General features: G+C 41.4%; 1 protein-coding gene across 16 annotated transcripts in view; it reads left to right on the top strand.

Annotated features, from left to right (window-relative positions):
- The window catches only part of TLK2 (tousled like kinase 2), a 138,750-nt gene extending 116,429 nt beyond the window's left edge, over nucleotides 1–22,321 (top strand). For all 16 annotated transcript variants that reach the window (XM_053568779.1, XM_053568777.1, XM_053568776.1 and 13 more), the window contains 6 exons: nucleotides 6,103–6,192; nucleotides 10,113–10,282; nucleotides 11,757–11,895; nucleotides 14,871–14,982; nucleotides 16,876–16,983; nucleotides 21,062–22,321. In XM_053568779.1, coding sequence (XP_053424754.1) covers nucleotides 6,103–6,192; nucleotides 10,113–10,282; nucleotides 11,757–11,895; nucleotides 14,871–14,982; nucleotides 16,876–16,983; nucleotides 21,062–21,235 — 793 coding nt within the window. In that variant the 3' untranslated portion in view covers nucleotides 21,236–22,321. The remainder of the gene's footprint in view (nucleotides 1–6,102; nucleotides 6,193–10,112; nucleotides 10,283–11,756; nucleotides 11,896–14,870; nucleotides 14,983–16,875; nucleotides 16,984–21,061) is intronic.
- The last annotated feature ends 4,983 nt before the right edge of the window (nucleotides 22,322–27,304 follow it).

A 27,304-nucleotide genomic window follows, 5' to 3' on the forward strand; every position in this document is an offset into this window, starting at 1 on the left:
TGACATGTAGGGATGAATGGTACGCAGTAGTGAATGCCAGGAGCGCTTCAGAAAAGGAAACCACATGTTGCTCTGACTGGTTATAAATGAGGAGTGTCCCTGTGGTATTTAGACTATAAGAGGGCCTATGGGCATCAGAGCAGTTTGTGCCCTCCAGAGACCAGCCTTTGTCAACCTTGAGACCATAGTTCCTGTGCTAAGGTTTATATACATCCTGCTAGCCTTCTGAAACAGGAAGGAGTCAAAGTATCTCCTTGAGCGAGCAGTTTGAGTTGTAGTGGATACAGATTGGGCATCTTTCTCTACCAGACATACAGCAAGTGAAGGTCTTTGCCAGTCCAGCTCTAGCCTTGCAGTGGTTCCTTCTGTTCTTTGTTTTCTCATCAGAGGGGGAGCCTTGGTGCCTGAGCCATCTGGACATAGGCCACGTCCCACTGGGCAGATATATTGGCAGGGGATATGCAAAGCTCTTGTGATCTCTACTGCTGCTGGGGAAAATTTTTAAGTACCTCTAGTTTTCTTTGGAAGCATTTGATTTCCAAGTGATATGAAATCATACTGGTGAATTTTAGGCTACAGATAATGGTGAGTTGGCAAAATGTCATTAACTCCTTTGAACTTACAGGAGGCTTACATCAAACACATAACAGATTTTGATGAGTATTAAACTAAAAAGTAGTGCATTTCGGGGTTATAACATTATGAAATATGAAAATGCTATAACCCTGGGCAGCTCCTGTGGCTCAAAGGAGTAGGGCGCTGGCCCCATATGCCAGAGGTGGCGGGTTCAAACCCAGCCCTGGTCAAAAACTGAAAAAAAAAAAAAAGAAAATGCTATAACCCTGTGAGGTTTCAGTGAGATATTTTAATTGATTTTTTATTCAGTCCCATCTGGAATCAAGACATTTATTTGGGTAAAAAACAAGGAAAAACTGACAAAAAAGTAGTTCTATTGAATTTTGAGTTTCATCAACAACTTCTTTTCTCTCCTTCTTCCCCCACAAACAAAAACTAATTGTAGGGTGGCACCCATAGCTCAGTGGGTAGGGTGCTGGCCACATACACCGAGGCTGGCTGGTTCGAACCTGGCCCAGGCCTGCTAAACAACAATGACAACTGCAACAAAAAAATACCCAGGTGTTGTGGCAGGTGCCTGTAGTCCCAGCTACTTGGGAAGCTGAGGCACAAGAATCACTTGAGCCCAAGAGTTTGAGGTTTCTGCGAGCTGTGACACTACAGCACTCTACCCAGGGCGATAGCTTGAGATTCTGTCTCAAAAAAAAAAAAAAAAAACTGATTGCATTACTTTTGCATTCTGAAAACATTCATATGTATGAACTATATTTCTTTAACTGCCCCCAAATAACATATTGAAAATTCTATACTGGGAAGAATTTTATAAAGCTATTTAGAGAAATAACATCTAAATTAGTATATTATTGTATGATACTTACGTTTTAATTTTCTAAGATAAAAGCAAGCATTTTCAAAGTCTAATAAATACACATCTGCTTATAAATATATATCAAAGAGAGTAAAAGACACTTTAGACACTTCCTGTTTCTTATTAACATCTCTAGTTATAGTGCATTAATGCTAAACTGAATGTGGCTCAGCCACTGCCTTGCTAATGAAGTGACAGAGGTGTGCTTAGAGCTGGATACGGTGTTAAGGGAACACTTTCAGGGACACTCTGCAAATTCACTTAATTGGCAAGGACTTTGTGTGACGCTTTGACTCGTAATTTTTGCCTCTCTTAGTTTCCTCTGATTCTGTACCTTGACAGAGAAATTGGTCTCTGCTCAAAAAAACACAAAATCAAGAAGTCTACGTAAAGCAAAACAGTAGAGACTTTTAGGTTTATAGCATATTAGGGTGAGAAATGACTTGAACAGTGATCTGTTTAGTCCACATGGGGACTAAACTTCCCAACTTTATGAAAAACAGAGCACCTTTCTGTTACCAAGTTTGATATTACATCTTGATGGTATGGAGCTCCTTTTGGTGGAATGGCTGGAGATGAAGGCTATATTTGCTCAGTGTCTGCAAGAAGTGTGTTTCCTTTTTTTTTTTTTTTTTTAACTAAAAGAACCATGAACTAACAGTACTTTTTTCTTTTTTAATTTCAGATTAATAATGAGGGTACACCTCAATGAATCCCCAACAATAAAAAAAATAATAATAATGAGGGTACAGACGATTAGGTTACATTGTTTACGTTTGTTAGGTGGAATCCAAGTTGTAGTCCAGGAGGCACACTTCTAAACTTCAAGTTTAGTGATAACGAAACAGAAGCTCAGAGTAGTGGGAGCCAGGTATTTGGGTGACCAGTGTAGTGTGTTTTCTAACGTTGGTCTGCCTCAATCTTGGCAAGTCTTTTCAGAAAAGCATAAAGATGTTTACATGAGCATCAGAAGAAGCAAAAGTGGCAGCTTAAAAAATAAGCCAAATCAAACACTTTTCATTGGGGGAAAAACCATGTGCAATTATTTTTAGGTTCCTGTGTCTCTTAATTTTTCTTCAGCTCTTGAGTATTTCTGTGTATTTTCGATATCCTAGAGTATACTAGTTTCAAAAAACATCACTTTTTTTAAAGTTTTATTTTGCTGTAGTATGGAAAGTTCTCTAACTTTTGCTTTATAACAAAACATTCTAATTCAAATGGTGCTGGATTATTTAAAATATAATTTCTAGTTATTATCTTTGTGAATATGAAATAAATACTTCTAAAATTATTGGTAACTATATTATGTAAATATATCCTATCATTCTTTTAAAATTCAGTGTATGAACATGTCAGAATAGGTAGTATATTTTTGTTCCTAATCTTTGTAAATGATTTTAAACTAGAAAATTATTAAAAGACAAGGTAATTAACTGATGACTCCATACTGAATCTCAGAGTTAAAGCATTCTATAATAGACATACTCTTATTTGACAATGTGAATATTACTTTCTTTGCATTATTATTATCATTATTGCTTAATGTTTTGATGTAGCAATTGTCCGATGCCTTTTCTGAATGTATTTATGTTCGTTCATTCTTTACAAGGTTTTTGTTTCTAGTCCTTATCTTAAACATTGTTATTGTTATTAAATTTTAAGCCTTTTTAATTTTGTGAAGGCAAAAAAATGGAAACCTAATAAACACATGTATATGTAAAAATAAAAAAAAACAAGATAATAATACATACACAATAATATGTTGCTTAATGATGGGGATATGTCCTAAGAAATATGTTATGAGACAATCTTATTATTGTGTGAGCAATATAGGGTATGCTTAGACAAACCTAGATAGTGTCTTTTGCATACCTAGGCTGTGTGGTGTGGATTGTTGTGTCTAGGCTATAAACCTATACAGCATGTTACTGTACTAAATGCTATAGGCACTGAAAATAGTGGTAAGTATTTGCTTATCTGTGTATTTAAACAAAAAAGGTACAGTAAAAATACAGTATAAACGTAAATATTTTTAACTTTTTTACTTTCATATTAACACTTAACTTAAAACACAAACACATTGTATAGCTGCATGAAAATGTTTTCTCACTTTATATTTTTATTCTATGAGTATAAATTTTTTACATATGTATTTTATTTATCCTTTTTAAATGTATTTATTTTTTAAGCTTTTGTGTTAAGAATCAAAAGCATACACGTTAGGCTAGACCTATACAGGATCAGGATTGTGACTATCACTGCCTTTCACCTCTACATTTTATCCCACTGGAAGGTCTTCAGGGGCAGTAACATAAAGGTGGTCTTCTTCTGTAATACCTCTTGAAGGAGCTGTCTAGGGCTCCTTTACAGTTAACCTTTTTTTAAATAAGTAGAAGCAGTACACTCTAATGATAAAAAGTATAGTATAGTATGATAAGTCTTCATGTCATATCATTGATGGTTTTTGGAAACTGCAACTTGAGTTAAACAGTGTATAATGAAAACAATTTTACCATAGGCTAATTGATGTAAACAAGAGTTAAATTCCTATAACACATTTTCCTACATCATATTTCTGGTCACAAAAATACCATAAAACATCCAAATAAAAACCAAACCCTTTTTTTTTTTTTTAGACAGTCTTACTATGTCGCCTTTGGTAGAGCACCGTGGCGTTTAGGTCACAGCAGCCTCAAACTTTTGGGTTCAACTGATCCTCTTGCCTCAGCCTCCCAAGTAACTACAGGCACCTGCCACAACACCCAGCTATTTTTTAGAGACAAGGTCTCTCTCTTGCTTAGGCTGATCTTGTACTACTAAGCTCAAGCAATCCACCCGCCTTGGCCTCTCAGAGTGCTGGGATTACAGGCATGAGCCACCACTCCTGGCCAAAACCAAGTATTTCTAATGTTAAACATGGAAATAAATGTGAGCTCTACATACATTTGAGAAAGGTTATAATAAAACAAGTAAGATAACGATTACCTGCTTTTTCCAGTTCAGAGTTGAGGGTGGTTGGAGCCAACCCTGGATGGGAAGCTGGGCATATTCACACACACCCCCCACACTCACTCAGACATGCTGGTGAGCCTAAAGTGCACATCTCTGGGATGTGGGAGGAAACTAGAATACTCAGAGAAAATCCATGAGGAGAACATGCCAATGCCACACAGAGAGTAACCCAATCCTTGGATAAATTTTTTCTTCTCTTGTATTTGTAATGAAATGATGCTGAGTGAAGCAACATTATTACAGAGGACCTGCTGTAGTATATATATAAACCCGTTACATCAAGTATCATATACTATACATAATCACGTGTGCTAGATTTTTATACCATTGGCAGCTCAGTAGTTTTGTTAACACCAGCATCACCACAAACCCATGAGTGATGCATTACATTAATGACATCACGATGGCTATGTCACTAAGCGATAGGAATTCTTTAGCTCCTTTATAATCTTAGAGGCCCACGGTCATATGCGCAGTTCATCATCACTGACCAAAAAGTCATTATGTAGTGCCTGGCTGTATTTAAATTTGACATTCTAAGAAAACTTGGGTTTTTGGAATATCATATTTTCTGTTGATTTCATATTTTCCAAGACCAAAGTAAAGCTTATAGCACCTTAAGTCTTTTTTGTAAACCGTAGGATTTAAAAACAGAAAAATACAGTGTATTGCCAATTGACTTAAATACCATGTAATTCTTTAACCCAAGGAGTTTACATGCTAAAATTGCTATAGCCCCAGGATATAAATATTTATAGATATGAAGTATCAGCTTTAGAGGATTAAAAAAATGCTTTGTAATTTTTATATCTATGATATTTGGGTATAAACATAAAAGAAGTATGATTAGAATGAACTTGAAAGGGATAAAAGGTTAGCATCCATTCATTTAGCAAATACTGGCCAGGCACAGTGACTCATGACTATAATCCTAGCACCTTGGGAGGCTGAGGTGGGAGGATTGCTTAAGGCCAGTTTGAAACCAGCGTGAGCAACATACTGAGGCCACTAGGTGTCATAGCTTTTGCCTGAAGTCCCAGCTACTTGGGAGACTGAGGCTGCAGTGAGCTATGATGACATCACTGCACTCTAGGCTGGGCAACCAGACAAGACCCTGTATTTCAAAAAAAAAAAAAAAAAAACAGGGCCAGGCCTGTAATCCTAGCACTGTGGGAGGCAAAGGTGGGTGGATTGCCTGAACTCACAGGTTAGAGACCACCCTGAGTAAGAGTGAGATCCCATCTCTAAAAATAGCTGGGTATTGTAGAGGGTGCCTGTAATCCCAGCTACTCAGGAGACTGAGGCAAGAAAATCTCTTTAGCCCAAGAGTTTGGGGTTGTTGTCAGCTGTGACACCGCAGCACTCTACCAAGGGTGACAAAGTGAGACTCTGTCTCAAAAAAAAAAAAAAAAAAGAAAGAAAGAAAGGGGAAAGAAAAAAAAATTGGAGCACCTACTGTTCTCTCAGTGGTTTGGTAGATATCAGTAGAGAAGATGAGTAAAGAGAGAAATCAGAAAAGGGGACCAGATGGGCCTGAATAGAGTAAACATGGCGGAAACAATAGAGAAACGAATATTTAGGAGTGTCTTTGAAGATTTTGAAAAGGCAGGCCAAAATACCTTGTTAATTTTTCATTTGGTTTATAGGCATGCATGTAGGGAATACCGGATTCACAAAGAACTGGATCATCCCAGAATAGTAAAGCTGTATGATTACTTTTCACTGGACACTGACTCGTAAGTGCTGTTCCGTTTTTACCTTAGCAATAAATATTGTCTTGCAATGTTGATTTTCATAGAATAGAGTATACATCTGAATCGAGGAAATACCCTCTGAAGGAACCAAATATTTTAATTTATGGGTAAGTGAGTATAAATTCAGATTTGGGTTAGCAAGACATCTCTAGGACAAAGGACGTGTATGTGCACTTATATATTGATAAATGTTTAATTTGGTGCAGAGAGAGACAGGGCTGATTTGTAGTGATTACCAATTTCTTTGGTATAGCGATTCCCACTGTGTCCAATTTTGAGCTACCACCTGTTTTTTTTTTTAAAGCTTTATTGTATTATAATTCACATACATGCAGTTTGGTCATTTAAAGTATACTCATTGGTTTTTAGTGTATTCACAGATATGGGCAACCACCAGAACCAGTTTTAGAATATTTTCACTCCCTCAAGAGAAACCCGCTATCTTTTACTATTATCCCTGTTTTCTACTAACTATTCCTCTCCTAGAGCCCTAAGTAACCACTACTATTTTATCTCCATAGATTTCCTAATCTGGATTTTCATATGAATGCATTCATAGTATGTGAACTTTTGTGACCAGTTTCTTAAAATAATGTTTTTAAGGTTCATCCTTGTAGCATGTATCAGTATTTCATTCCTTTTTGTAGCTGAATAATACTCTTTTGTATGGATATTCCACACATTGGTTTATTAGCAAGCTCACAAAATTCCCGAAAATTTAACAGCCAGCTCTTGGTTACTGGCATGTTTGTACCAGCATGCCACTTGATGAGTGTAGGCTGTTTCAAGCAACTTTCTGCTCCATATTAGAGACTCTGATGAACACTGACAGGCCTTCTTTAAAAGTATCATCAGTGTGATTTTATTCTAGAACAAAACAATTAATGTGGTACAAATGAAGGCAAAGCTCAATGCTACTTGTTCTGATAGAGGTTCATAGGCTTATAGGATATTAGAATTAAAAGGGATATCAGAGTCCAGCCTCCTCGTTTTACATAGGTAAGTTTTGAAGAACCAGATAAGTTAAATGATTTATCTAAGATCTTTGCTAATCTTGGGCATTATTGTATTTTTTGCCTGGTATGAGTAAGCTCTAGATTCTCCGGGTTTATCTAGCTGTTTCGCTGGATAGATTTCGTCATTTGGGAATGTCTCTGGAGTCTGGACTGAATCAGGAAAACATATATCCTAGGTCTGGCCTCTGTGTTCCCTCAGCCTCCCAGAGTGACTCTAGGAATTTTGGTGTCTTTTAGCCAGCAGCTATCTCAGAGATGGCTGCACAGACAGCCAGCCCACATTCAAAAGTGACCCCAAAAAGAGACTGTCGTTCCTTTTGGAAACATAACCTATTCCCTCTTCCATTCACTCGTGGATTTCCTCTTTTCATTATGGGAGCCCTTGTACCAGGTGTAGCTGTGGTGTATTTCACATAGAGTAGGATTCAGAAAAATAATCTTAGTTAGAAGTAGGATAAGGAAACCTGGGGCAGGGTGACACCACTGTTCTACTTTGAGTAAATTCCTTCAATGCTAGGTAGACCTCCCTCTCTGAAAAGTAAGTACAAAAACTATTTCAGAGATAAATAATAAAAGACTTGGATTATTTGCCACTTTAAATTGTATATATGCTTCTAATTAATGTGAGAAACGAAGTTAATTCTGTACCAGTTTTTATTATTTTGTTCTTCCAATCATATGTATGATGAGTATTCACCGTCATTTTAGAAAGTCTTCTGAGAATTGCTTGGGTATTTGTAATTCCCTTCCCCCATAGTCTGGAATAATTGCTTGGGTATTAAAAGTGAGATTTTATTTCCAGCTTGTGTTTGGGTCAAAGAATCAGTCCCTTGAGTATGATATTCTGTACCTCAGATTTCAGAATCTCAGATCAGAGGATCTATAAATTTTAGGTATTTATTCTCAGGCTGCTAGCTTACCCTGCTATGTTTTGTAAGAAGCATAAGGCATTGTCTGGTGTCCATATTCAATTACAGCAGCTTTTGAAGGCCTCACGTTACCCAGCATCCCATAGTCCTGAGCCTGTTTGCTCACAGTTCCATTCCTCAGCCTTTCCCTGTTCTGCACCCTATAGGGGTTAGCCCTTGTACCCTGTGTTCTCTGTGTCAATTGGTGTCCAGCTGGGTCAGCAAATGAGGAAGATGGGGGGAGGTCCTTTAACCCTTGTCCCCCGCAGTTTCAGTTTCCACCAGTGACTCTGGTTTCTGGTTATACCATCTCCCCTCTGGCCTTTTGGTCTTAGGATGCTAATGGCTTCCTACTATAGATAATCTCTGGGGTGCCTTACTGGCCAATTTGTCTTCTTAGCATTTCTATCATCTGTGTGATCAGCTCCCTGAACTAAAGCCTTTCTGTTTTAAATAGTCACGTGGTTTTTATTTCCTGGCTAGACATACCCAATAACATTCTCATGTTGTCACTACTTACAATAATGCAAAAGGTTTTTATCTTCTAGGAAACATAACCTGTTCCCTCTCCCATTCGCTCAGGGATTTCCTCTTTGCATTATGGGAGCCCTTGTATTGCTGTTGCTGTGGGGTATTTCTCATGGAGTAGGATTCAGGAAGGCTTAGTAGGATTCAGTAGCCTTCAGGAAGGCTTACTTCAGTTTTTAGCCTTAGAAAATAGACATATGACCCATAATGGCACAGAAGGCATGTAGTTTTATGTTGAGATTTATGTGATGAATTGGCATTAAGTGAAGGAAAAAGAACCTATACTGTGTCATAATGCATCTGTTAGAACCACAGATGCTGTACTTCTACAAACTCTTTCACATTTTGTGTTTATCAGTGAGAAATTGTTGTGCATGGGTGGTGCATGTATTTCAGTGGGTAGGGCACCAGCCACATACACCAAGACTGGCAGGTTTGAACCCAGCCTGGGCCAGCTAAAACAACAATGACAGTTGCAACCACAACCAAAAAATAGCTGGGCCTGTGGCGGATGCCTGTAGTCCCAGCTACTTGGGAGGCTGAGGCAAGAGAATTGCTTAAGCCCCAAGAGTCTGAGGTTGCTGTGAGCTGTGACGCCACGGCACTCTACCCAGGGCAACACTTTGAGACTGTCTCCAAAAAAAAGAAAGAAAGAAAGAAATTGTTGTGCAGTATTGTACCATACTGCAGAGCCATAGTGTGCAGTTAGTCCTTGGGACCTGGGCAAACCCTAGATTCTTCTGCACTGTCAGTACACAGGGTCATATAAAACGTTTGCAGTGAGTATTGTGTACTTGATCACAATATGGTTATTTAGAAATGGATGCATAGGCAGCGCCCATAGCTCAGTGGGTAGGACACCGGCCACATAAACCGAGGCTGGTGGGTTCAAACCTGGCCCGGGCCCGGGCCCGCTAAAACAACAATGGCAGGCGCTTGTAGTCCCAGCTACTTGGGAGGCTGAGGCAAGAGAAATCACTTAAGCCCAAGAGTTTGAGGTTGCTGTGAGCTGTGATGCAACAGCACTCTACTGAAGTTGACATAGTGAGGCTCTTGTCTATTTAAAAAAAAAAAAGAAAGAAAGAAAGAAATGGATGCATGAAGTGAGTATATGAAGGAAGACTCTTGCAAGGAGATACCTAGGTTAGAAGCATTATAGTTCTTGTCAGTATTCTCATAGTCTAGATTTAGAAGGTTTGCCATGGGTGAACCTGCATGCAACAGCCTGCGTGTTTTGAGGGCCTGGAGGCATTTCACAAGCAAGAAAGCATTTTCTGATTGTAAGCCACTCAAGTAGCTAATGCTGAATAAAAAATAAAAGAGTATTTTAAGGAACAAAAAAAAAAGGAGTGAATAGCTAATTACCCAAAGTTTTCACTGGAACTGGTTAAGATCATCTTAATCTTCTTGCTCTTATCCTCTGGTTAAATGTTGGTTTATTTGTCTTTAGGTTTTGTACAGTATTAGAATACTGTGAGGGAAATGATCTGGACTTCTACCTGAAACAGCACAAATTAATGTCGGAGAAAGAGGCCCGATCCATTATCATGCAGATTGTGAATGCTTTAAAGTACTTAAATGAAATAAAACCTCCCATCATACACTATGACCTCAAACCAGGTATGTCTTAACATTTAGGAGACAGTATTGGTGGCTTTTCTTTCATCTTGCAAGTGACTTTTAATTTTACAAAATTAAAGAAATTGGCGGCAGCCAAGAGGTCTTGTTAACATCTGCCTTTACATTGCCTGGGTAGGTGTGAGAAAATTCTTAGCCACACAGCACTGATTTTAGGAGGATGAGTCATATTAGATATCAGGAGAAACAATGCCTTGTCTTTGGAGCTAGGGCATGATGTCAGTCCCATGATGAAAGAACTGTTGCAGCAAGTTCTGTTTTCCCCCCATTACTCATACTACATGGCAGTTAACTCTTCTTAAGTTCCCCCAAATTAACATTTTGCACATTAGCTTCCCATTTCATTAAATTTTGAGTGAATTCCATTTTTTTGTATGCTTATCTAACTTTGATAGTCATCAGCAGAGAGTAGAGGACTGTTAGACTCCTTGCCTCTATATATTTTTGTTGTTATTCTAAGCTGTGTTTTTAAAGTCTTCATATGTTCTGTGTAGACAGCTCTAACCAGCTTAGCTTGGGCTTTAGAAAGATGGTTCCTGGCTCGGCGCTCGTAGCTTAGTGGTTAGGGCACTGGCCACATACACCGAGGCTGGTGGGTTCCAACTCAACCCAGGCCTGCTAAACAACAATGACAACTACAACAAAAAAATAGCCAGGCGTTTTGGTGAGCACCGGTAGTCCCAGCTACTTGGGAGGCTGAGGCAAGAGAATCGCTTAAGCCCAAGAGTTTGAGGTTGCTGTGAGCTGTGACGCCACAGCACTCTACCAAGGGTGACATAGTGAGACTGTCTCAAAAAAAAAAAGCAGAAAGATGGTTCCCATTTACCTTCTAGTATGGCAAAATTGTTCACTTTGCTTTACCCTTCTGATAGCTACATATTAAATATCACTACTGACTATGCTTTAATATTATTATATAATTCAGATGGCTAAAAATTAATTGTGATTAAGTGATTTTTTTTTTAAAGTTGGCTGTTGTGTGATTGAATTTTCTAGCAGTGAATTCAACATACTTCCTGCCATAGTAGCGGTAGGTGGCACTGTGGTACTAGCTTCCGTTCCCTTGTAGGTTTTCTTTCATTCCCATCCCCACTCAAACTTCTGTTATAAAGAGGGCAGTTTAGAAATCCTCACTAAAAGGTCAAATGAAAATTTCCCATCATTTTTGACCAGTTGTACAAGTGATATTTTACTTTGGCAAGTTATTCTTACTTCCAGAGCTCATAGTGGTAGTTTTGGCACATTAAGCAGGTGATTCTTGGAAAATAAGTTTCCAGCAGATGCTGAGGACTCTTTCCCCAACAGCCAACGTTCAGAGTGGTTTATTTGAAAGATGTATATGTTTGCTTCTGCATGTAAGAGTCTGAGTTCAGTAGTCTCCTTGTCTGTTATTACTTTGGATTTTTCTCTTAATCAGTAAGTCTCTGCTTATTCATGAAGATTTTTGTCCTTTTAGGTAATATTCTTTTAGTAAATGGTACAGCGTGTGGAGAGATAAAAATTACAGATTTTGGTCTTTCCAAGATCATGGATGATGATAGCTACAATTCAGTGGATGGCATGGAGCTAACATCACAAGGTGCTGGTACTTACTGGTAGGTATACAGGAAGTCTGCTGGGTGATGTGACTCTGCTGTATTGAAGCATTGGTCATTAGTAATTAATCTCTGCGTACTGCCTGTGAGGCACAAATGCTGTAAACCAAACTAGACTTTCTCCCCAAATAGTTCACTATCTTTCCAACAGTTTGACTCTTTGTATTTATATTAATTTGTCTTAATTTTTTTTCTTCTCTTGAAACCCCTTGAGAGAGAGTGCACGTCTGGGTGGCAGGTGTTTGAGATGCTTTTCCTCTGTAGGACTGGCTTTGCAAGGCAGTAGAGAGTGGACTGCCCATGTGGTATACGTGAAGAAAGGCCCCAAGTTCTTTTTATTACAAATGCAAGTCTCTCTTCATGGGTTAATGGGACATGGGATTTATTTCTAGAGTTGCCTGAGGATGTTTGTCCCTTGAGAATTAGAAAGTTAAAAAGATCAGGATGAAAAGTTACCATAGCATCAAATGAAATCTATACAGGAAAAAGTGAGCACAGTTTACCAGAAGTTTTCCGTGTCTGTTAGCCCTGTTCTAAGAGTTTTTGAGGTGCATTTCTTCCTGTCTGTTGTCAATTGTCTCCCCACAACCACCCTGTGCCCTCTAGCTTTGCCTACCAATTAATTTTATGACCTCTCCTATTGTTGCCTACTATTTCTTCTGGCACTGAAAACAATAAAAGATACCTAGAGCATAGGCATTGAACTTTTATGATTGTAAAGATGTGTTAATAAAACTTCCTTTTCCATTGTGAGATTGTCACACAAAGCCACACATTGGCATGTGTGATTCTGAACCTGGAGAACGTTCCATAGAACTAAAAGAGGAGTAACACATGCTATTCGACCCCAGGTTCAGATCCTTTATCTTTGGGACTGGATGATCTCTGGGCCTTAGGAAAACATAGACACTATTTAGGAATGAAGAGGTTGATGAGGAAATAGGAAAGAAGGGTGTGCCATTCACAGCATGCAAGGTCAGCCCTGTTCTCGTCGGTCACAGCCTGCTGATAATACCATGTAGCCATCACTCTGTTTTCTGTTGCTCTCTATGCTTGTGGAGATAATAACCTATAGTAAAAAGGCAGTCCCTAAATTAAAACTTTCAAATTCCAAGTTTTAAATAGAAGCTACATTTATAGTGTTTATTCACCATGGTGGTTATTGTGGTTAGTGTTTCTGTCACTAAGTGATACAAAAATATCTGCTGTTGAAAATTCTAGAAGCAAGTCTATACCTCTGCTATATAAATTCCCTGGAACTTGGATTTGAGCACACTTGTGTTTGATAGGTTGTTCTTTTGAGAGGTGTAGTTTTTTTCACAATGAAAATAGTTACCTCAGCCAGGCATGGTGGCTCACTGTGCCTGTAATCCTGTCACTCTTGGAGGTTGATGTGGAAGGATCAAATGAGCTCAGGTGTTTGAGACCAGCCCAGACAAGACTGAGACTCTGTCTCTACTAAAAATAGAAAAGTTAGTTGGGCATAGTGGTGGGTGTCTATAGTTCCAGCTGCTCAGGAGGCTGAGGCAGGAAGATACTTTGAGCTCAAGAGTTTGAGGTTGCTGTTAGCTAGGATGAGACCATGGCACTACAGCCTGGGGCAACAGAGTAAGACTGTCTCAAAAAAAAAAAGAAAAAAATAAATAAGGCTGGTGAGGTGGTTCATGCCTATAATCGTAGCACTTGGAAGGTCGTGGCAGGTGGACTACCTGAGCTCACAGGTTCGAGCCAGAGCGAGACCTCCTCTCTAAAAATACCTGGGCGTTGTGGCAGGCGCCTATAGTCCCAGCTACTCGAGAGGCTGAAGCAAGAGAATGTCTTGAGCCCAAGAGTTAGGTTGCTGTGAGCTATGATGCCATGGCACTGTACATACCCAGGGTGACAAAGTGAGACACTGTCTCAAAAAAAAAAAAAAAAATTAAATAAGAAACTAACCTTATTTTTTATAAAAAGAAAACAAGCCTATCATCTGAAATGAAATTTGATAAAGGTGGTGGTTGGGAAAAGGAACATGTCCTCTCTCAACTCTTGTGGTCCCCTTCGAGCTATAAATTTAGATTTTTATATATATTTTTATACCAGGGACATGGTAGGGTTCCAAATAAAAATTTTTCCACAGAATCGATTTTGCTAGCATGAAATCTGTAGAAAGAAATCCTATCTGTTATCAGAATTCTGCCTTCCAACTGGGCACATTGGTTTGGTTTCCTAAATGCCAAGAGGCACTTACCACCCACACCATACAATTTAGTGTGGTTGTCTTATCTCGTAGTTTCTTTAGAATTCAGTGGTGGGGAGGAAGGAATTTAGATGAGGATTGACTTATTCTGACAACTAGTTTGACTTTTGCTACATTATTTGTTAGTCTTCGAGTAAGCTCTTGATCACCCTTGAAGTAGGAATCATAAAATATCTTCTGATAATTTGGTCTTTAATATCACCCTTGATTTTACATGGGAATTATTCCCAGTCCAGATTTCCGAAAGAGGCTACCATAAGAAAGCAAAATAGACTCCTGCCTCAGAGATCTATGCTGTGTCCTGAATTCATTTGGACTTTTAAAATAGCTGTTTACTTTGGAAACACTTCCTTCTTTAGGCATCATGAAAGGAACCACATGCATTTCTAGTTATATTATGTTGATGAAACTATCATAAAAGGGAATGTACTTCTTTGTGTCACTTAATCTCTTTTAAAAACTTGTTGAATGATACTTAACTAGCCACAGCCCTGAGAAAGGAGGCTGGGGTAAATGAAATGGGACTAGTGAGAATATTTCTCTCTCTCAGTAAATTATATGTATTTTAACACCCTGTAAGAATATTACTTCTTCCCTAAGTTAGACTGTCTTTTCATTGACTCTCCATATATATTCAAGTTGACTGTTCAGATTATGAGGTCTTTTGTCTTTCTGTACATGTCTTTGATTTATATAATCATTTTTTAAAGAATTTTTTATTTCTCTTTTGTCCTAGGTATTTACCACCAGAGTGTTTCGTGGTTGGGAAAGAACCACCAAAGATCTCAAATAAAGTTGACGTCTGGTCAGTGGGTGTGATCTTCTACCAGTGTCTTTATGGAAGGAAGGTAAGGAAGACTGTGGAGGAAACAACTTCCTTCTTGGGTGGCATAGCCACAGTGCCTCAGTATGCATTAGCCTCTTGGAGTTAATCAGTGGGTTATACAAAATGGAATCCTGAAAGTAGTAGTTTAAAGAAAATACAGATTTAATTAAACAAGCTTTATGCATAAACAGTCTCAATCCTAGGGCACCTGATGGATTCTGCAGGGATGTGAAAAGTATGCATTTTTGCTGTTCTCAAATTACCCAGGACACGTTTTGATTCTGAAAATATGTGTAGGGGCATAACATGAAATGGTTTATTAAAGTATATAATATTCTTACAAACCATTCTTATGGGTCTCAAGAACTGAAACTTGAAGTATCCCCAGACTGTTATTTCCAACCACCTCATTAAAGCTGAGGCAGGAGGATTGCTCGAGCTCAAGAGTCTAAGACCAACCTGAGCAAGAGCAAGACCTTGTCTCTCCAAAAATATAAAAATCGGGGCAGCGCCTGTGGCTCAAGGAGTAGGGCGCCGGTCCCATATGCCAGAGGTGGCGGGTTCAAACCCAGCCCTGGCCAAAAATCACAAAAAAAAAATACAAAAATCAATTGGGCATGGTGGCATGCACCTGTAGTCTCAGCTACTCAGAAGGCTGAGACAGAAGGATCGCTGAGCCCAGGAGCTTGAGTTTGCAGTGAGCTATGATCACGCCACTGCACTCTAGTCAGTGCAGCAACTAACTAAAGTAAAGCCACACACACACACACCCCAAAAAAGCATGCTTTATATTTCTGTACTGGGGAGAGGGTATCAAAGTATCTGTTGATTGAGGTGACTTATTCAAATAATTAAATATATTAGGATCTGTTTGTGTATTTATACTCCTGGTTTTGCTTTCAGTGTGTATGCTTCAGTATTCCCAAGTAGGCTGCGGGTATAGGCCAGATGGGAGTTTTTGCATCTCTTCTTAATATTTTGATCACGTTCCCAGACTAAGCTCTTAATTCAGGTTATAGCTGCTTCTTTAACTTCTCATTGGTCTGTCTAGAGGTATTTATCTTACCTCTCTAAGATAAGGGAGGCAATTCAGAATTAGTGGAGCTTAATTATTGTTTATATTCTGTATATTCTGTGACATCCTTGCATTGTTGCTGATAATGGTGGTAACAATTATCTAGAAAGAATTGTTTGAGATCTGTTAGTAGAAACAATGTAGAGGTGACAGTAGGCTTGAACTTGCCTACTGTGAAAAACTTGCCTACTGTGAACTTGAATAAACTTTAAGAGTTTATTAGAAAATAGCGGCTTGGGGCAGTGCCTGTGGCCCAAAGGGGTAGGGCACCAGCCCCCTATGCCAGAGGTGGCAGGTTCAAACCCAGCCCCCGCCAAAAACTGCAAAAAAAAAGAAAAGAAAATGGTGGCTTGGGGCACAGATGAAGCCACTAAGTAGCCCCAACTCTGTTTTTTTTCTCACTTTCTCCTTATCCCTCTACTGTGTTATTTCCTTTTTCATCTATTTTTTTTTTTTTAATCTATGTCTTGGGTCGGCCAGTGGCACATACATGTATTGCTTGCCCACAGGTAACACTCAGAGCAAAAAAGGTTGCCAGTTCCTGCTCTGAAGCTTCCTTTTTTCTTTGCTGTGAATAAAGCAGAGTATTGTGATGTGGGAGATGCTGCTTCTGGTCCCAGCTCTGCCTTGACCTGAAAGTTAGACTGTGAGCAAGTTCCTTAAGCTCTGTGCTCTTACCCCTTTAATCCTTAAAACCACAGAATTAGGGCAGGTCATCTCCAGAATTCCTTCTAGCAATTCTTAATGGAAAATGTCTTTTCTTTTCCTTTCCTGTGGTACTGGATTGTGTTCTCTTTAATTTTAACCAGAGGCCCACTTGTGTTTGTTTTCGTATGTTAGCCTTTTGGCCATAACCAGTCCCAGCAAGACATTCTGCAAGAGAATACTATTCTTAAAGCTACTGAAGTGCAGTTCCCGCCAAAGCCAGTAGTAACACCTGAAGCAAAGGTAAGTTTTGACCCATTGGCCAGCAGAAATGACTGCCTTCTATGTTATTCGGGGGGGTCATGATGGATTATTCAAGGTGAATCAGGAGTCATTAAAACCATTAGTATCGGCATGGATTAATATTTCTGGGAATAATAGAAGACTATTGCATTTACTCTGACCACCTCCTCCCCAATTCTGGTAAAAGGAGTGTTGATGAGTGGGTTTTTTAATCCAGAAAGGCTTCCTAGAGTGAGGGAAGGAAAGGGAGAGCAGCCTATTCAGTAGAGAGAAACCAAGTGTGTGGGCAATGTGAAAGATACCCAGCTTTGTCCAAATTCAGGGGTTGTGATCAATTTGGGGAGCTAAGGCCCACCTAGAAAAAAATATAAGAGTACCAAAAAAGGGTTAAATGGCTGCGGTAGGCAGCATTTCTCTATAGCCATTGGTGAGGGCATTTCTAAACACTTGGAGCAAAGGAAGCACAGAATGGAAGGTGGAGAAAATGAAGCCATAAATAATCACTTCAGCCTTGCTGCGTGTAGAAACCAAGATTCTAGTGCTAGAAGTAGCTAGTTTATCCTTGTGTTATTTATGTCTTTTTATATATTAACTAGTCCAACTTAGATAGGTGGTGGTCCACCCCATTGGATGCCATGATCATTCAACATTTCTCAAATCATTTATAAATCTAATCCCTTTTATGAGTGTTTGGCCTCTGCTGTTCCCTCATTAGAGAGGCTAGGGAAGAACCTCTTTTCCAAGTGGTTTAGCTGACTTGTAGGGTAAGAATATAGCAGTTATTTATGATTCCTGACTGATAACTTCCTGCCCCATAATTCAGTAGTACTACATAGTCAACAGATCTGCAACTGAGAAGTCCTATAACACATTCCTAAGGCAAACACAGATTCCTGACTGTCCTGGGAGAGAGCTGGAGAGAGGCTCACCTTTGAGGCTTGGTAGACTTAATTTTAACGTCAGCTCTGCGCTCAGTAGCTATGTAACTTTAGGCAAGTTCACTTCAACCTTTTAAGCTGCTTTTCCTTAAAACAAAGACAAAAAAGGTGATTGTAACTGGGCTTGGTCAGCACACCTGTAGTCCCAGCTACACTGGGGGCTTAAGCAGGAGGACTGCTTAAGACCAGGAGTTCCCTGTAGGCTGCAATATGCAATGATCATGCCCATCAATAACCTCTGCACTCTAGCTGGGCAACATAGTGAGACATCATCTCTTTAAAAAAAAAAAGTGGTTGTGAGGTTAGTGTGGCCTAGACAGCATCTGACAGTAACTTCTGCAGCTACACTCAATTACCCACACCACGGCTGCCACTCAGTTGTCACTGAGGGACGGGAATACCTCAGAGATGCTCAATTCTCCTCATCTGTCAGATCTTTCAAAACTTTCTTTCTAACACTTTGTCAAATTTTGGTGTGTTTTCAATAAATAGATAACCAGATATTCCCAAAACTTTAGATAAGGTTGAGATGGTTAGATAGATGGACTTGCTTTGAAGAAAACAGAAATATCTTCACATCTAATTATCTTCCCTCTCCCTCTCCCTGTATTTCTCCAGCCCCTTTCTTTTTTCCTCCCTCTCCTTCCACCACCAATATTTATTGTCTGTTAGCACTAGACACTGTTCCAGGTACTGGAGATGGAACTGAATGTGTACCACTAAATGACAGTTCCCTGTCTTTAGGAGCTTGCATTCTACTAAGTGAGACAAAAAATAAAACAAAAGGTGGATACTAAGTCACAGCAAGAGGGACAGGGAGATGGGAAGCCTTTTTTGATGGCATGGTTAAGGAAGGCCTCAATGATGAGTGACATGTTGAGCACTGACTCAAATGCTGAGAAGATGGATGCCCTGCGTAGATTCGAGGGGGGAGGCATTCCGAGCAGAGAGAAGCAAGTGCAGCTTGGGTGTGAGAAAGAGTTTGGCAGGTTTGCAGAGCAGGTTAAACAGAGGAGAGGGTGGTGGAGAGGTGGCAGGGTAGCTGAGGAGAGCAGTTGCAGGTTTTAACTAGGGCACCTGTCCTATCTGACTCTTATTTCAAGAGCCTATACTAGCAGCTATGTGGAGAGAAAATTCAAGGTAAAAAGTTTTATTTGACCACTGTGCAACTCAAGATCACCTGTTTAACTCCAATTTCATATATCTCACTAATAAAAATTTCTTTTTTTTTTTTTTTTTTTTGAGACAGAGTCTCATTTTGTTGCCCTTGGTAGAATGCCCATGGTGTCACAGCTCACAGCAAGCTTGAACTCTTGGGCTCAAGTAATTCTCTTGCCTCAGCCTCCCAAGTAGTTGGGACTCCAGGTGCTTGTCACAACGCCCAGCTGATTTTAGAGACCAGGTCTCACTCTGGCTCAGGCTGGTCTCAAACCCGTGAGCTCAGGCAGTCCACCTGCTTCGGCCTCCCAGAGTGCTGGGATTATAGGCATGAGCCACCGAGCCTGGCCTATAAAATTTTATTTTTAAAGGCCAAGATTATTATACTTATTTTTATGAATTTGTCTTTATCTTCCAAACCTTTTTTTTTTTTTTGGAGATAGTCTCACAGTAGAGTGCTGTGGCATCATAACTCAAGTATAATCTCAAACTCTTGGACTCCAGAGGTCCTCTTTGCCTCAGCCTACCAAGTGACTGGGACTACAGGCACCCACCACAATGCCTGGCTAGTTTTTTGTTGTTGTTGTTGTTGTTGTTGTTGGGTTTTTTTTTGTAATTTTTGTCCAGGGCTGGGTTTTGAACCCACCACCTTTAGTATACAGGGCTGGCGCCCTACTCCTTGAGACATAGGCACTACCCCACTGGCTAGTTTTTTTTTAAGAGACAGGGTCTTGCTCTTCCTCAGGCTGGTCCTAAACTCCTGAGTTCAAGCAATCCACCCACCTTGGCCTTTGTTTTTGTTTGAGACAGTCTCACTTTGTCACCCTTGGTAGAGTACTGTACCATATCAGCTCACAGCAACCTCCAGCTCTTGGGCTTAGGTGATTTTCTTGCCTCAGCCTCCTGAATAGCTGGGACTGCAGGTGCCCGTCACAACACCGGGCTGTTTTTTTGTTGCAGTTTGGCCGAGGGCAGGTTTGGACCCACCACCCTTGATATATGGGGCCGGCACCCTACTCACTGATCCAAAGGCACCGCCCCTGGCTAGTTTTTTTTTAAGAGGCAGGGTCTTGCTCTTCCTCAGGCTGGTCCTAAACTCCTGAGTTCAAGCAATCCACCCACCTTGGCCTCCCAGCGTGCTGGGTTATAGGCATGAGTCACTGTGCCCAGCCCTCTTCCAAACATTTTAACCAAGCTAGTACCTGTAAGCATCTTTGTCTTTGAAAAACCGGGGTTCACATTATACTTTTGTTTTGTTAATTAAACAGGGGGAAACAAGAAAATCAATAGGTTATTTCATGTTTTAGATTTTGTCTTAAATAAATTTTGCATTTTAGAGGAGTTTTAAATTCACAGCAAAATTGAACAGAAAGTAGAGAGTTTCCATATACCACCTGCTGCCACGCACAGCCCCCGTCAGCATCCCATCAGAGTGGCACATGTGCTGCAGGTGGTGCACCCCCCTGCACTGATCCATTTATTTAAAATACTTACTTACAGCTTTGATTAAATGAAACTATTTGTTTTTGTTTTTGTGACCAAGTAATGGCAGTTTGTCATTAGAATTTCTGCTTCTTAGAAAGTTCGCTTGAGTCCGTGGTTTATAGATACAAGACCATGAAGTCACACTGTTCCCATCCAAACCAGCCAAGGCAAAGAGAGATGTTTTTGGTTGTTGTTGGCCCTAGTGCTTTGGGGGCAGGAGTATTTCGAGGCCATCCCCCTATTCTCCCCAACTTCAGGAACGGCTCAACTCCCTCTGTCCAGGAAGAAGTTGGTGGCAGCAGAGAGGTACTGCTGCTGGGGCGTCTCCTTCCCTTGTCTTCTTTAGGTCTGTCTGGTGATCTCCAGGAAAGGCCTTAAGCCCCTTCTCCTTAGGAGATGTTTGCTCTGGGCTCTGGCAGCTGATACTGAGCCTCAGGATTCCCTCTGGGGGAACAAGATATCTGCTTCCATCTTCTTCAAGAAACTCTCCTTTGCAGGCATTTATTCGACGATGTTTGGCCTACCGAAAGGAGGACCGCATCGATGTCCAGCAATTGGCCTGTGACCCCTACTTGCTGCCTCACATCCGAAAGTCGGTCTCCACAAGTAGCCCTGCTGGAGCTGCTATTGCATCAACCTCTGGGGCATCCAATAACAGTTCTTCGAATTGAGACCGACTCTAAGGCCACAAACTGTTCAACACACACAAAGTGGACAAACGGCATTCAGCAGCGGGTTTGGAACATAGTGAATCCAAATGGATCTCATGAAACCTGTACCAGGTGCTTTTATTTTCTTGCTTTTTTCCCATCCATAGAGCATGACAGCATCGATTCTCATTGAGGAGAAACCTTGGGCAGCTCTGGCCAGGCCTCGTAGGAAAAGGCCCCGCCCGAGGTTCCGGCGTCACGGCCACTATGCGTGGCTGCTCTGAGTGAGGAAAAATTAAAAAGAAAAACTGGTTCCATGTACTGTGAACTTGAAAACATGCAGACTCAGGGGGGGTCCCTGATGCAATGCTTCAGATGAAGAATGTGGACTTGAAAATACAGACTGGGCTAGTCCAGTGTCTATATTTAAACTTGTTCTTTTCTTTTAATAAAGTTTAGGTGACATCTCCTGAAAAGCTTGTAGCACAAAGGCTCAGCTGGGGATGGTGTTTGACTTCGGAGGAAAAAAGTTGCTATTGCCCATTTAAGGCACTAGAGTTAGTGTTTTATCCCTAAATAATTTCAATTTTTAAAAACATGCAGCTTCCCTCCCCCCCTTTTTTATTTTTGAAAGAATACATTTGGTCATAAAGTGAAACCCGTATTAGCAAGTACGTGGCAATGTTCATTCCAATCAGATGCAGCTTTCTCCTCCGTCTGGTCTCCTGTTTGCAATTGCTTCCCTCATCTCAGTAGGGAAAAGATTGAGTGGGAAGACTGAGATGTGTGGGTGTTTCCCATTGGACAAAGAATGAGGTTGGAAGACTGCAACTTGGAGTCTAGGTTTTCAACTACTTCTTCACAATTTGAACACTTGACGGTTGTCCCTTTTAATTTATTTGAAGTGCTATTTTTTTAAATAAAGGTTCATCTGTCCATGCAGTCCTCTTGGATTCTCTGAATGTAGTGACTATCAAAACTATTCCAAAGGTAGCAGAAAGTGGGCTGGGAAGCCAGATGCTCCAGGGACCAGTTGTTCCTCTGTGTGCTTGCTAAATGGTGTACATTTCTTGTTAACCACATTATTAAAACTTGATCAGCACATAAGCTTTTGGCAAGAAACAATCTTCCCCCAACCCTCTTAATTTTGTGAGCATGTGGTGGGGTATGTATGTGTGTGTGTGTGCATGTACACACACTTTAACTCTCAGTTTAATAGATTCATCAGGTGGAATTTTAAAAATATCAAGAGAAATAGGTATCCAAATATGAACATTCTTTTGGAATTAATTTCTTTTTAAAATTTGGTTGTTTTTGAGATGTACAATCAACTGAAGATGGAGCTGAAATGAGAGACGCATGGCCCCACTGTGCCCTTGAAACAGCAGAGCACTCGACAGTAGAGAGGGAAGGCGGCCAGAGCCTGCACATGTGGTAGCCAGCTTGGAATGTTCCTGACATATGTGGCAAGAGGGCTCAGCCAGAAATACTTAAAGATCTAGCTTTCAGGCATGCAAGCTGGGCAGGGGAGGGAGTCAGGACGGGTAGAAAGCTCTCAAATAACTCATGACTCTAGTGTTTCTTTTGCATGTGAAAAATGTCACTGATGACACATTTTCTGGGGGACCCTCATTTATTTTTTGGACCTGCCTCACTCTCCTACGTCAGTATCAGGCAATCTCAAGGGAAGATGGAGTGTTTCAAACTGGAGAGAAGTTCATGGGTAGGTATTGTCCTGTGAAACTCTGAACAGAAAGAAGTCAGCCCCAGAGGCTTGGTGCCTCCAGCTTTCTAAACATATTTTATCACAATATATGTTTTGTACACATGTGCATATATACACATATATGCATGTGTGTATATAGTACCTTTTTACAAAAAAAATCCCTACTGCTTTGAAGCTGCTAAGCAAAGAAATACCCATAGGGTCTCCCAGCTTGAGCAGAGCACAGAAAGGATGATATCTGCACACCCAAAGGCATGGCTTGAAGCTGAGACCACGTTTATACTTACTCAAAATAATTAAGTTCTATTCCTTTTTTTCTTCCCCTCCAGTGGTATTGGCTGATTTTTAAACTTTTTTAATTTTTAAATTAAAAAAAAATTTTAACTTTTATGATTGAAAAAATGCTGCACTTTTAAGCCTTTCCTTTTACTTCCTATCTCCTTTTCTCATGTGGGCTTAGGAGCGAAGCTACAAAACTTTACTTGTGAGTCTACATTTTCCCTTTTATTGGGTCTCGGGGTTGGTTGGAGCTGACTGGATTTGGCTGAGTCTGGGCAGGGCCTCTTTCCACTGCCATTGCATGGACAAGCCCCAGAGCGTGCAGAGCATTGACATTTTATAGTCTTTTAAGAAGCCAGTGAGCTCACTGAATGGGGTTCTTCCATGACATATTTTGTTAATATGGGTTTCACTTTTTCCAAGAATAGTTCCTTATTGCCAAAGTGTTGATTTACTTTACACAATGACAATATGTATTAATTTGTAATTAAACCCAGCCAGACTGTTTTGGCCTTTCCCAATGTGGGGTGAGGATGGGGAGAAAGGATATTAAAATAAGTTTTAAGAAGTGAATTTCCCAGCCTCTTGATTTTTTATCTCCAGTTTCAAACAGGGCCCTTACCATCCAAGGTGTATATGGGAGAATCCTAGCCACTGGCTGAGGCCCTGTGGACAGTGCAGGCATGATGGGAATGTGTTGATTCATGCAACACCTTTTGTTCCTCAGATACGCCAAGAACTACGCTTGTTGGTGGCAGTATAGCAGTGAATACGATAGGGAAGGCCCAGGGTCCCGGAGAGAAGGAAAGGGGCTCTTCTCCCATGAGATCAGCAGCTTTAAATGGAGACACACCAGAAAGAGCTGTATGCACCCACTTCTGTGGTGGACCAGGACATACTGGCTACCTCCTTCCCTCTAGTCTGGAAAGGACTGGTCTTCTTACAGCTGAGATTAGCAGTCACTGAGCTCTGTGTTTCTTAATTTAGAAAATAGCTCTCTTTAAACATAGTTATCTCTTAGAATCCTAGAGCTAGAAGCAAGCATTGGGTCCCTCTCTGTGCTGCTAAGAAGGCAAAGTTTACAAGTAATTTGACCCACCTTGGTGTTTTCTTTTTTTTTTTCTTTCTGAGGATCTTTTCTCCCCTCCTTTATTTCATCATCCTAAATGCCCAAGCCGCGTGTTTCCCTTTCTAGGTAGAATCCCAGGGAGGTTAAGAGCCTAGGCTTTTAGAGTCTGGGGTCTGATCCTACCTCTGTAAGCTTCAGGGATATCTCTTTGCCTTTTGGGAATAAAGAATAGGGATAAGATACATAAAATGCCTGGCACGTAAGAGGGGAGTAAGAAAATGTGTTTTAAAGAAGATTACAGATCCAATCACTTCTCAGCCTTTTGGCTAAGATCAAGTGTATTAATAAGTAGGTGGAAGAACTGGTCCTGGAACCCCCGAGTTTACACTGGTTCTGGCTCAGAGCTTCCTCCTCATCAGATGCAGACCTTTTGAGAGACTGGCTGCCACTCTCAGTATCAACCTCTTGAGATTCTATGTCAACCTTTGTCTCAGCAGATCTCATCCTGGCTCCAAGACAGCTTCTGGCGGAGTCTGGGAGAAACATCCATGTCACCTGGCAGCTGGTTAGAAATGCACATAATTCCCTTCCTTATACCTGAGGCACTGAGGCAGAAGGTGAATGGTGGGGCCTAACAGTCTGTTTCTGCCCTCCAGGTGATGCTGATGCAGACTCAAGTTTGAGAACACACCTGTAGCCTTTCTGACTCCCAGGTGGGATGAGCACTGAAGGTTACTGGTCCAGCCTTCCTGCCAGCCAGCCACGAGATAAGGGTGGGGTCATCGGAAAGGGTAGCTGTCAGCTGGACAACAGAGAGGACTCCTATTTTATTTTATTATACTGGAATAAAATTCTCTCTTAAGCCCTGGGCTCTCCTAGGACTGATGTCATGCCTTTCTGGGGAGCACCAAGAAGGCCCCTACAACAACACATCCATGCACAGGTACCTAATAGTACACTCAGGAAACAGCCACTCTTTTGGGCAAAGCTTCTTCCCCTTGGCCTTCTCTTAAAATGAATAACAGCTATTTATCACATCTTTCTTTATCTAAGAGGTCCCAGGCTGCAGGAGAGAGCTAGCTGAGACCTTGGTCTGCTTATATGATGTGAGTTTATTCTGGCCCGATAGATGATGAGGAGAGCCAGAGGCTGGACTCCCTCGCTTTGGGAGGGGTCATGGAGCCAGGGAGGAGTTAAACAGGGTTAGGGACTCTGAGGCTGCTATGAGCTCTGTGGGTGGGTTGAGGGAACCTGCCAGAGGCTGAGAAAACAGGCAGGCCTGGGAGCAGGTCTGGGACCTGGTAGGGCAGGGAACACAAGAGCTCTATTGTGTTGGGGGAGCTCAGCAGGGGCCTGAGATGGGCTGGAGTCAGCGAGGGTGTGTGTGGGGGGAGGCGGGGCACTGGGTAAGAGATCTCATGGCAAGAGGGGTCAGAGGGCATCCCTGACTGACTCCTGGGTGTGGAGGGAAGTGTCCATGAGAGAGCCGTGCTGTCCTCAGCCTAGTTAGCCTTGAAGCAGTCCATGACTGCAGTTGCCTCCTCCTGTGCTATCCAAGCCTGCTCACCCGAAAGGCCACTTGGGGAGGGAGCAGAGGGTACTGTTAGCAAAGGGAGGGGCCCCAGCACTTGTGCTAGGCAAGAGCTTCTTAGCTGTGTTGCTTCACAGTCTGGGCAGCTCACTGACTTTACATGAGGAAACTGAAGGCCAGAGAGGTCTAATGACTGAGCAATGGGTAGAGAGGGGACTGCAGACATGGAAATTTTGTGAGGTGGGTTCTCTGAGTGTCATCTTTGGGCAGAGGCTGCTGTGACTAAAGGAAGCACTTGGTCCCCACTCCCCAGGCTCTCTTCACTGTTCTTACCTCCCTCGTGGCTCACAGCCCTCAGAAATCTACTTGGACACCCAGCTGATGTGGGCAGCAGCCCTGCCTGTGCAGTCCTGGTCTGGAAGTGAACTTTTGTGGGAAAGTGGGGATGTGGTTCACAAAGCATCAGTGCTGCAGGTCCCTAAGCCATCTAGTCTTGTCACACTTACAGACTAAGAAGCCATAATCTTGTCCTGCTCCTAGAAACTGTATGTTCCTGTTTCTAAGTGTCCCAATGGTAAGGAAGAATGGAACCCATGGCCTGGGCTTGCTGGAAGGTGCTAGAAGGCTTGCAGGGAGCTAAAGATAAAACAGGGGAGGCTCAGGTAACAGTGTCCCTGGAGATATGTCCACAGGATATAGAAGGCCCCCTTCGTGTGGGCCCTGGCCTATTGTAGAGTCAGACTTGTGCCCTCCAGCCCGGCTCCCATGCCTTCAAGGGAAGGGCATGCCACAGGGAAGCATGGCAGGGAATGTCTTCCCCTTCACTTAATTTCAGGAGCCACTGCTTCTTTTCAGCTATAGACTTTTGGAACCCTACCCACGACCTGACACCAAACCTGCTCCTCAGGCATCCCCTGGTCCAAGTCAACTAGACAGAACTGTGCCCAAGTTTGGCATAGAGAACAAGATAACGGTAGAACCCTGAGTGAGGAGTGTGTTCAGGTCACAACTCTACAACTCTTGCTGTGTGACCTAAGGCCAGCACTCATACTCAGCTTCAGTGCTGTATCTGTTAGAGCTGTCTGTTATTGTTCTAGTCCAGGCTCTGTGGAAGATAAAAAGGCACATCACCTTGACTCCTGCTTTGAGGAAGCTTTAACTTGAGAAGCTAAATGTAAGCTAGGAGGTGCAGTTCTATAAGATCGAGATGAGTCCCTGGGGACTCAGAGATGGCATTGAGAAGGATGGGCAGAATTAACTAAGATGAGAAGGGGAGGGTGCTTGCAGCTAAGAGGTCTTCACATTTCCACAAAAAATACTCCAGGGCCCCTCCATGCTTTCTCACATGTCCAGACCTCTGCAAATGCAGTTTAATTGCCTCGGCCTTCTGACCATCTTGGAAAACTCAGAGTCACCTCCATCCTGCCTGCCTTTGGGTTCTCGCAGCACATTGTACATATCTCTTATTTTAAACACCTCACTGTA

This window comes from Nycticebus coucang, chromosome 18 (assembly GCF_027406575.1).
Source record: "Nycticebus coucang isolate mNycCou1 chromosome 18, mNycCou1.pri, whole genome shotgun sequence".
NCBI classification, from domain to species: Eukaryota; Metazoa; Chordata; class Mammalia; order Primates; family Lorisidae; genus Nycticebus; species Nycticebus coucang.